The sequence below is a fragment of the Myxocyprinus asiaticus genome, chromosome 46 (assembly GCF_019703515.2).
Source record: "Myxocyprinus asiaticus isolate MX2 ecotype Aquarium Trade chromosome 46, UBuf_Myxa_2, whole genome shotgun sequence".
Classification (NCBI taxonomy): Eukaryota; Metazoa; Chordata; class Actinopteri; order Cypriniformes; family Catostomidae; genus Myxocyprinus; species Myxocyprinus asiaticus.
In genome coordinates, this window is record NC_059389.1 from 3,564,783 (window position 1) to 3,576,018 (window position 11,236).

Genomic DNA, 11,236 nt, shown 5'->3' on the forward strand with positions numbered 1-11,236 from the left:
GATGGTTTATACGCATTTGTTTTATATTTTTTTATACATTTTATTTATTTTATTTGTCTATTTTTTCCTTAACCTGTACTTGTCTTTATGATTATATTCATACATTGTTTGATCTTACTGAACATTTATATAGAAAAAACTCCACAGTTTTACCACCATTTGTTGACTTTTCAGACAGTCCCTTACCACACCCTCCACAGTATTAGCACGTTTTAGCACAATGTGTGGACTTTTCAGACTGTCCCTTACCACACCCTCCACAGTATTAGCACGTTTTAGCACACTGTGTGGACTTTTCAGACTGTCCCTTACCACACCCTCCACAGTATTAGCACGTTTTAGCACAATGTGTGGACTTTTCAGACTGTCGCTTACCACACCCTCCACAGTATTAGCCCGTTTTGGCACATTGTGTGGACTTTTCAGACTGTCCCTTACCACACCCTCCACAGTATTAGCACATTTTGGCACAATGTGTGGACTTTTCAGACTGTCCCTTACCACACCCTCCACAGTATTAGCACGTTTTAGCACAATGTGTGGACTTTTCAGACGGTCCCTTACCACACCCTCCACAGTATTAGCACGTTTTAGCACAATGTGTGGACTTTTCAGACGGTCCCTTACCACACCCTCCACAGTATTAGCACGTTTTAGCACAATGTGTGTACTTTTCAGACGGTCCCTTACCACACCCTCCACAGTATTAGCTCGTTTTAGCACAATGTGTGGACTTTTCAGACGGTCCCTTACCACACCCTCCACAGTATTAGCCCGTTTTAGTACAATGTGTGGACTTTTCAGACTGTCCCATACCACACCCTCCACAGAATTAGCCCGTTTTAGCACAATGTGTGGACTTTTCAGACTGTCCCTTACCACACCCTCCACAGTATTAGCATGTTTTAGCACAATGTGTGGACTTTTCAGACGGTCCCTTACCACACCCTCCACAGTATTAGCACGTTTTAGCACAATGTGTGGACTTTTCAGACTGTCCCTTACCACACCCTCCACAGTATTAGCACATTTTAGCACAATTTGTGGACTTTTCAGACGGTCCCTTACCACACCCTCCACAGTATTAGCATGTTTTAGCACAATGTGTGGACTTTTCAGACTGTCCCTTACCACACCCTCCACAGTATTAGCACGTTTTAGCACAATGTGTGGACTTATCAGACGGTCCCTTACCACACCCTCCACAGTATTAGCACGTTTTAGCACAATGTGTGGACTTTTCAGACTGTCCCTTACCACACCCTCCACAGTATTAGCACGTTTTAGCACAATTTGTGGACTTTTCAGACAGTCCCTTACCACAACCTCCACAGTTTTAGCACAATGTGTGGACATTTCAGACGGTCCCTTACCACAACCTCCACAGTATTAGCACGTTTTAGCACAATGTGTGGACTTTTCAGATGGTCCCTTACCACAACCTCCACAGTTTTAGCACAATGTGTGGACTTTTCAGACAGTCCCTTACCACAACCTCCACAGTATTAGCACGTTTTAGCACAATGTGTAGACTTTTCAGACGGTCCCTTACCACACCCTCCACAGTTTTAGCATAATGTGTGGACTTTTCAGACAGTCCCTTACCAAACCCTCCACAGTATTAGCACATTTTAGCACAATGTGTGGACTTATCAGACGGTCCCTAACACACCATAGGCAAATTTCCCAACTTATATCAATGTTAAATTGGCGATCTGGAACGATTTCACCGTGACGCCATCTGACCAGCTTAAATACGGGACAAACCGCGTTTTTATAATTTTATCTTTTAATACGGGACAATCCTGTATTTTACAGGACGGGTGGCAACCCTACTTAAATTGAACTGTTGTCTCACCTACCTTGCACTTTTATAAGGAATGTTGTATTACAGTCGTATTAGGATGATTTGTTGTTCATAGAAATTAAGTACATAGTATTATATATATATATATATATATATATATATATATATATATATATATATATATATATATATATACTTTTTTTTTTTTTTAACCCAACTTGACTTTTATTTTGACAAATCTCGGCCAACACTCAACTTCCGGCGTAATAAGTTGCTTATTGTTTCTGACGGAACTAATTTGCAACTTTCCATTCTGTGCATCACTCATAAAATCAAGTGTCAGTTCGTTGTGCACACTAGAATAAGTCAATGAACTGGTTTGGGATTGAAAAGTGGACAGGTTACCTGTAAAGTAAGCACACCTGTGCTGTTTTCAGACGCTTGTACATCACATATGATCAGATCAGACTGTAGAGTAAATGCAAACTGGAGCACGAGAGCTGATGTGCATCAGACAGACGGTGAGTCATAACCTTCAAACTAAGAGTAAAACAAAATGTACGATTTATTTCATAAAAATATTAATATTAATTGTATAATACGTTATTGATGTTTTAATGATGTATTTAATCTAATTTATAATTTTACCCATTTTTCTACCTATTTAATTTTAGATGCTCATAGCCTCATAGTGTGCATACCACTCAAATATTATGTTATTGTTATTCTTTGATTAATATACTACTATATATTTTTTATAACATGTTCCTGTCATAGTTTAAATTGGTGATGTCGCAGGATAACACAAATGTTTTTTTTTTTTTAAAACTGTTTCAAAACCTAGTGAGCTCTGCCTACCTAGACAGCATATTTTAAGATCATAGACCTTAAAAATACATTAATGCATGATTTAAAAAAAATGTGCATTCTGGCAAGTGCGATACAAATAAAAAATGACTTGAATAACTACAAATAAAATTTGTTTGTCAACTCAAATGTCTGGGAGACTATCGATAAATCCATGTACCATTTACACTCATTTTTCCTGTTGCTTTCGTTTCAGGTGGTGTACATGTGTGTTTGTCAGGGTTTGTATGTGGCCCATCAGGACAGGTGTGCAGAGAGTGAGGGGTGCACAGACACCCTCATCAATGAAAGTTACTTGACGCTCAGCTTCATAGACAGAGTGGAATGCTGGAAAATACAGCATCCCGAGAACCAGCTCGTTTGGAAGAGGGAACAAGACCCCTCACATAACACGGGTGTCTTTTAGGACATAGTCCTGATTTTGTTATCAAAATAATTCTATTGCTACTATGTGAAAAGTTTTGTCAAGATATGATGTTATGATGCTTTTAAACAGGAAATGCTGTTACGTTGCCGTTGGTGCCAGGCGGGTATTTCATGCCCAGACGTCCATTTTTCCGTCTTCTCTGCTGTAAGTCTGGCGCTGGGCACAGAACGCGCTGTGCTACTGACTGACTCCGGTGCTGTGGGGGATACCTGGGGATCAGGAAGGTAAAGGAATACATAAGCGGATAAGATGTTTTGTTGTGTTGGCAGTCATGGTCAGGTGGGTCACGGTAATCTGACGTCACACGAAGAACCTCGTGGAGGTGCTTTAGGGAGTCCCGATCAAAGCTATGTCCGCTGGGGGCTGGCACTCAGCTTCTGTCAGTGGTAAGATTATTCCAGAAACATTCCTAATCAAATTCAGCTGCTTGGTTGCTCATTGAGACCTTCTTTCAGCTCATGTCTTAAAGGAATAGTTCACCCAAAAATAAAAATTCTCTCATCATTTACTCACCCTCATGCCATCCCAGATATGTGTGACTTTCTTCTGCTGAACACAAAACAAAGATACCTAGAAGAATATCTCAGCTCTGTAGGTCCATACAATGCAAGTCAACAGGGTCAAAAATGTAAAGCTCAAAAAAAGCACATAAATGCAGCATAAAAGTAATCCATACGACTCCAGTGGTTAAATCCATGTCTTCAGAAGTGATATGATAGGTGTGGGCGAGAAACGGCTCAATTTACGTCCTTTTTACTATAAATTCTCCTCCCTGCCCAGTAGGTGGCAATATGCATGAAGAATGCAAATTTGCCAAAACCAAAAGAAGAATGTGAAAGTGAAAGTGGAGATTGATAGTAAAAAAGGTCTTAAATATCGATCTGTTTCTCACCCACACCTACCATATCACTTCAGAAGACATGGATTAAACCACTGGAGTCTTATGGATTACTTTTATGCTGCCTTTATGTGCTTTTGTGAGCTTCAAAGTTCTGGCCGCCATTCACTTGTATTGTATGGACCTGCAAAGCTGAAATATCCTTCTTAAAATCTTTATGTTCAGCAGGAGAAAGAAAGTCATACACATCAGGGATGGCATGAGGGTGAGTAAATGATGAGAGAATTTTCATTTTTGGATGAACTACTCTCAACCACTTGAGCAAAACGGCTCAAAATATCATGCATGAACCGCTAGGACACAGCTCTGACACTGTGCGTTAATTTGCTTTTGTTTATCGTGTTTAGCTGGTGGGGATCTGTATATGTGGGGATGAAATGAAAGTGGGCAGTTCGGACTGCCATCTAAACGCCAGGAGGAAAAGCTCGGAGGAAAAAGCAGAGAACTGTATTACTATATGTGTGTGTGTGTGTGTGTGTGTGTATATGTATGTGTATATATATATATATATATATATATATATATATATATATATATATATATATATTATACACATACATATACACACACAGTATATGTGTGTATACAGTATATACTGGATATATATATATATATTAGTGCTGAGGAGCACAAAAGAAGTGTTCATCTCAATTCAAGTGTTTCCTGCACTAGTGGATATTCCTCAAGTGTCGGAGAGTCGGCTGTGGATCCCATCATACAGCTGCCATCACAAGTAAGAGCCAGGCCCATATGGATCAGTTATTACACAACAGTGCCAATCTGTTAATTTGAGCAATAGTGTTAGCACATTTGGACTGAGGAGAAAGAATTCATACTCAGAAACGTTTTTCCCAGTTTTTTTCTCTGTCTCTTTCCATTGTAGGAACAGGTGATCTGTGCACATGAGGATGGGGTAAGCGTTTACTTTTTGTTGGGGAACTACAAATGCACAAATATACCATAGCTGTTTATCGTTACTGTACTAGAGATAAAAACTGCATTTCTACTCATGTGCTTCTCTTTCTTTGTCTATTTTGACAGGTCATTATGGTCAACTGGGACATGGCCTTGAAAATAGCACAGATGAACCAACACTGCTGGAATACTTCCCAAATCATGGATTGTGTTAAGGATGTTGTTTGTGGGTTATGGAACACTTTTGTGTCTGCAGTTCCAAAAGAACAATCTCCATCCTGACGGAACCACATCCTTTTATTATATTACTTTCATATATGCAAATGTTCATTATTACAAGAGGGATAACAAACTTGCTTTAGAATGTATTAAATTAGGTACAAATATATGATTAAGAGTTGAGGATAGAAAGTAGATTTCTGTATGTTAAAAAAGGTTTTCAGATACATAAAGAGTAGAAATACTGCACAAGAGAATACATTTACAGTCAAGGCATTATCAGGATATTTAATGAAAGGTTATAGGCGCAGGTGAATTATCGGGACCGGAAAATGGCTTCAGTTCTGTGTAAACCTCACAACACGATCTTGAATGAACTGCAAAAGAAGATTTATAGTCAATAAGGATAAGGAGAAAGATTGTCAATTAATTTTGTAAATAAATACAATTTCAACAAATACACTACATAATAAGGTCTGGAACCTGTATGACTTTTTCTTTGGTGAAATACAACAGGAGATGTTAGGCAGAATGTTCACGCTGCTATTTTCCATAACATAAACGTATCATAAAAGTAATCAATACAACTCCTACACTATATTCCAATTTATGCTATAGCTTTGTGTGAGGAAAAGACTGAAATTTAACTTGTTATTCACTGATAATCTTTTCCCCCACAAATCTCATTTGCATCTTTTCAAATATGGTGTATCAAGACATGTCGCACCAGATTTGACTCAAAAACCAATGATGTTTTCATGTCACTTTTGGAGCTCGACGGCACCAGTCCCCATTTACTTTCATTTTATGGAAAATAGCATCATGTACATTCTGCCTAATATCTACTTTTGTGTTCCACAGAAGTCAGTAAGCCCTATGGGTTTGGAACAATATGATGGTGATTAAATGATGACATAATTTTATATTATTGGATGAACTAGTTTTTTTAAGTACAAATTTCCTCACCTAACAAAGTCTGGGGATCTGGAGATCACATGTTGAAATTCAGAGAGGTTTACGGTTCCATCTTTATCGATGTCTGACTCCTCAAGAATCTGCACAATTAAAGTTGTATTAGTAAAGATTATATGACAGATGTCTCTTGTTTTTCACTTTGGACATAAAGATCATGTGAGGTGTATCCACTGGACTCACATTGCTTATGAGTTGCCTCATTTCCTCTGCAGTGAGACGGGTGTCCTCTGTCTCTCCAGTCAGACAATTCACCAGCCTCTCCAGGTCTCTAGCATCGAGGGTGCCGTCATCATCAAAGTCTGGAACATAACAGAATAATGTTGAGGAAATGTGTGAATTTTACCATACACCACATAATAGAAGAATGTTGTGAGCAGAGTCAACAAAATAACTGATGAAAAGGGTTTTTTGATTTTGAAGGATTACGAAGATGAGACGAAAAAGACGCATCATGATGGCAATCAAACGGTTTTAATTAAAAACATAATGTTGATGAAAATATGACGAGAAAAAATAATAATACTGCAAGATATTAACAATGCACTAACACAGTTTTATTTATTTTTTTAAGACAGGAAAATTTATTTGGTTAAAGTTGGGTCTGTTACAGTTTTACACGTTTTTGTCATTTTGCACATTAACGTCAACTAAAATATGTTATTTTTTTCGACTAAAATTCGGTGCCATTTTAGTCATACACTAGTCATTAGAGGTAGACCAATTTATCGGTTTTACCGATTAATCGGTGCCGATAGTTGCTTTTTGGAACTATCGCTTATCCTCCGTTTTTAATTCTATTTAAAACTATCGCCAATTTATCGACGCTGATAGTTACTTTCTGGAACTATCGGTTATCTGCAAACTTCTATGCCGATAGTTGCCGATAGTTTTTTTTTTTTATTTCTCTTTTTTCCTCTATGGCCGACGCTAGAGGATTCTATAGTTTGAACAGATTGATTCTAGCGTTTATCAGCGGCCTCTAGAGGTGAAATAAAAACAATCACATGGAGATTTGCTATATTTAAATATTTCATCATTGACAATATTCATCCATATTTTTATCCTCACTTCAATGCATATTTTGTCATTGTAATGGAGATAAGTCTCCATTTCAAAATAAGAGTCCCTTATGTGTTTCGGGCTTGTTTATAGTTAAAAGTCCCGCATTATGCACCAAATCTTCATTTTTTTCTGGTTGTTATTGTTTGAACAATAAACTGCATCTGGGATTTTATTCATTTTGGACTCTTGTAGCCTCTATGTCTGTGCCCGTCTTACTAAGGGAAGACTAAAAAATCTTTTTTTTAACATTCTATAAATCTGTTTTAAAAACTATCGGAGGATTAATCAGTGCCGATAGTTGCTTTCTGGAGCTATCGGTGCCGAAGGTTGCTTTTTGGAACTATCGGTGCCGACGGTTGCTTTCTGGAACTATCGGTTATCAGCAAAATTCTATGCCGACGGTTGCTTTCTGGAACTATCGGTGCCAACGGTTGCTTTTTGGAACTATCGGTGCCGATGGTTGCTTTCTGGAACTATCGGTTATCAGCAAAATTCTATGCCGACGGTTGCTTTCTGGAACTATCGGTGCCAACGGTTGCTTTCTGGAACTATCGGTGCCGACGGTTGCTTTCTGGAACTATCGTGCCAACGGTTGGTTATCAGCAAAATTCTATGCCGATAGTTTTATTTATTTCTCCATTTTCCTCTATGGCCGACGTTAGAGGATTCTATAGTTTGAATGGATTGATTCTAGCTTTTATCAGCAGCCTCTAGAGGTGAAATAAAAACAATCACATGGAGATTTGCTATATTTAAATATTTCATCTTTGACAATATTCATCCATAATAATATCCTCACTTCAATGCATATTTTGTCATTGTAATGGAGCCAAGTCGCCATAATTTCACAATAAGAGTCCCTTGTGTGTTTCGGGATTGTTTATAGTTAAAAGTCCTGCATTATGCACCAAATCTTAATTTTTTTCTGGTTATTATTGGAATTTTGTTTGAACAATAAACTGCATCTTGGATTTTATACATTTTGGACTCTTGTAGCCTCTATGTCTGTGCCCGTCTTAGTAAGGGAAGACAGAATTTTTTTTTAACATTCTATAAATCGATTTGAAAAACTATTGGATGATTAATTGGTGCCGATTGTTGCTTTTTGGAACTATCGGTGCCAATAGTTGCTTTCTGGAACTATTGGTTATCAGCAAAATTCTATGACGATAGTTGCTTTCTGGAGCTATCGTGCTGATGGTTGCTTTCTGGAACTATTGCTTATCAGCAAATTCTATAACGAAAGTTGCTTTCTGGAGCTATCGGTGCCAATAGTTGCTTTCTGGAACTATCGGTTATCAGCAAATTCTATGACGAAAGTTGCTTTCTGGAGCTATCGGTGCCGATGGTTGCTTTCTGGAGCTATCGGTGCCGATGGTTGCTTTCTGGAGCTATCGGTGCCGATGGTTGCTTTCTGGAACTATTGCTTATCAGCAAATTCTATGACGAAAGTTGCTTTCTGGAGCTATCGGTGCCAATAGTTGCTTTCTGGAACTATCGGTTATCAGCAAAATTCTATGCCGATAGTTTTTTCATTTCTCCATGTTCCTCTATGGCCAACGCTAGAGGATTCTATAGTTTGAACGGATTGATTCTAGCATTTATCAGCAGCCTCAAGAGGTGAAATAAAAACAATCACATGGAGATTTGCTATATTTAAATATTTCATCTTTGACAATATTCATCCATAATTGTATCCTCAGTTCAATGCATATTTTGTCATTGTATTGGAGCCAAGTCTCCATAATTTCAAAATAAGAGTCCCTTGTGTGTTTCGGGCTTGTTTATAATTTAAAGTCCCGCATTATGCACCAAATCTTCATTTTTTTCTGGTTATTATTGGGATTTTGTTTGAACAATAAACTATATCTGGGATTTTATTCATTTTGGACTCTTGTAGCCTCTATGTCTGTGCCCGTCATAGTAAGGGAAGACTAAGAATTTATTTTTAACATTCTATAAATCGATTTGAAAAACTATTGGATGGTTAATCGGTGCCGATTGTTGCTTTTTGTAACTATCGGTTATCAGCAAAATTCTATGCCGATAGTTGCCGATAGTTTTTTTTTTATTCCTCCATATATATTATTTATATACTATATAAAAATAAATCAATTTTATAGGCTGATTAATCAGTTATCTGACTTTTCCCACCCCCTTAGTTATCGGTAGGGCTGCAGTTCTATGTCAGGAATTCTTGGGCCGGTACAAAATGAATATGACATGATGAAATTATGACTAAAATAAAAAGCAGTTTGAAAATAAACACTGGTTGCAGGTCAATACAGGTTAAGCTCCAACATCTTGGCTTCCTGTTGATTGATTGTTGATTTAATGAGTATACTCTTCCATAACAGAATACTCTCTCACCTACGAACCAAAAAACTCAACATTTTGTTTTTACCGAAGATTCGGAAGGCATAGTGGGACTTGATTTCCATTGTTGCCGAATCACTGAAGGCACTCAAAAGGTCCAGGAAGTCCTCAAAGCTCAAGCTGCCATCCTTCAGGTCGGAGGTCGAGAAAACATGGCATATCCTTTTCCGGAAGGGGTTTGACTGCGACAGATCCAAAGCATAGAATTAATATGATGCTGTGACTCTTAAATTATATTCCTGGTAAAACTAATGAAATGCAGAACTAGTGCAGTCTTTATCTTTTCTTACCTTCAGTTCGGGAAGTGTTAGGACCTTTTGCATGGACACCCTGGAGCTGTACGGTCCATCATCTCTGCCCTGGAGTTCACTGAATCTTTTGTGTGCCCTAAACAGACATATCAGTGATGAGATACATACGAGAGACACATTTATAACACGTTTACACTTGCTGTAGTTTAGCTATTGGAACTATGACATTGATTGATAGTCTGCTGCCACAAATCCACTTAAAGTAATTAACGCCAAGGAGAAATGTAACATGTAAAGTAGATATAATACTAATAAAATAATAATGACAAATAATATATGTATGTGTATATAAGTGTTTTATGACTTACAGTAAGATTTCTTGCTTTGTAAGAAATGTGAGCTCCTGTGGTAAACAAAAAGAGAAATGATGACACATGCAACTCCTTACTGTAAACACAATGTAAATGTTACAATTTGGACCATTTTATTTCTAAAAGGTCCAAAAACGTATTGCTAGTTGGCCCTGTTTGTGTAGGACTATCCAAATAAGTTTGATTTGTGTATATCTGTCTAGAACAACCAAAAACATTTAAAGATACAAATAAAATAAACACAAATAAATAGAGAAACTCAAAGACAGGGTCATAAATTTCTCAATCTCACCTGATATTCTGAGAGAAGATCTTTCGGCAACTTACTCGTTGTTGCTCCCATAACCACCAGTTTTTATTCCTCACGACTAGTAGTTCAACCTTTAACTACAATAAAGTCTGTTAGTGTTACTATTGTTTAACAAAAACCGACGAAAGTGTCTCGAGTTTTGTTGCTTTTTTCCAATATGCAAACTTTGGCCAAAGTCTTTCTAGCAAGTCGGTCCACTGTCGGTCATCTTTGGAACGCTCTCGTGAAGCAATTTCCAGTCATGACAGTGCAGCTCCTATCTACTTGAATGGGGAAAGACCAAAATCTCAAAACCGGTAGGTAAAGAGTACGATCAAAGAACATATTTCAAATCAGCAATAAAATATGACAATACTGGAATCATAAATTGTGATTCTTTTCCAAATATTACGTTAAAAAAAAATGCAATTTTCCCGGCTTGTATAGCTAATGCGCATGCGCATTGTCGAGTTGATTGACCGGCGATGTCTGTATCTAAAAGGTGATTGGCTCTTTTAACTGTTGTGCGCTAGAGCTTCCTGGTTGAGCGTTCCAATTTCTCCCATTCATTTTAATAGAAGTGGCCCGTCTCTGCTAAATTATCTCTGCTTATGGTGGTTTACAAGTGCTAAACTTCCTCTTCCTGAATGATGAGACGGAAATTAATTTGCATAGCGCGAGGATCCTGCGCGAAGTCCACAACGCAGATGTTTCCTTATATTGGATGGTAAATCCAATTATTTATTTATTTATTATTCCAATTATAATTATTTATTATG

The 11,236-nt window shown here is 37.7% G+C and overlaps 1 protein-coding gene across 1 annotated transcript; it reads right to left on the reverse strand.

Moving 5' to 3' along the window:
- Positions 1-5,193: 5,193 nt before the first annotated feature.
- On the reverse strand, positions 5,194-10,708 carry LOC127435591 (calcium and integrin-binding protein 1-like). The gene is made up of 7 exons (XM_051689152.1): positions 10,461-10,708; positions 10,166-10,200; positions 9,837-9,933; positions 9,575-9,728; positions 6,289-6,407; positions 6,100-6,188; positions 5,194-5,510 (listed from the first exon to the last, which is right to left on the reverse strand). Exons 1-7 carry the CDS (start codon positions 10,509-10,511, stop codon positions 5,489-5,491), a joined length of 567 nt encoding a protein of 188 aa, XP_051545112.1. The 5' UTR covers positions 10,512-10,708; the 3' UTR covers positions 5,194-5,488.
- Between the last annotated feature and the right edge of the window lie 528 nt (positions 10,709-11,236).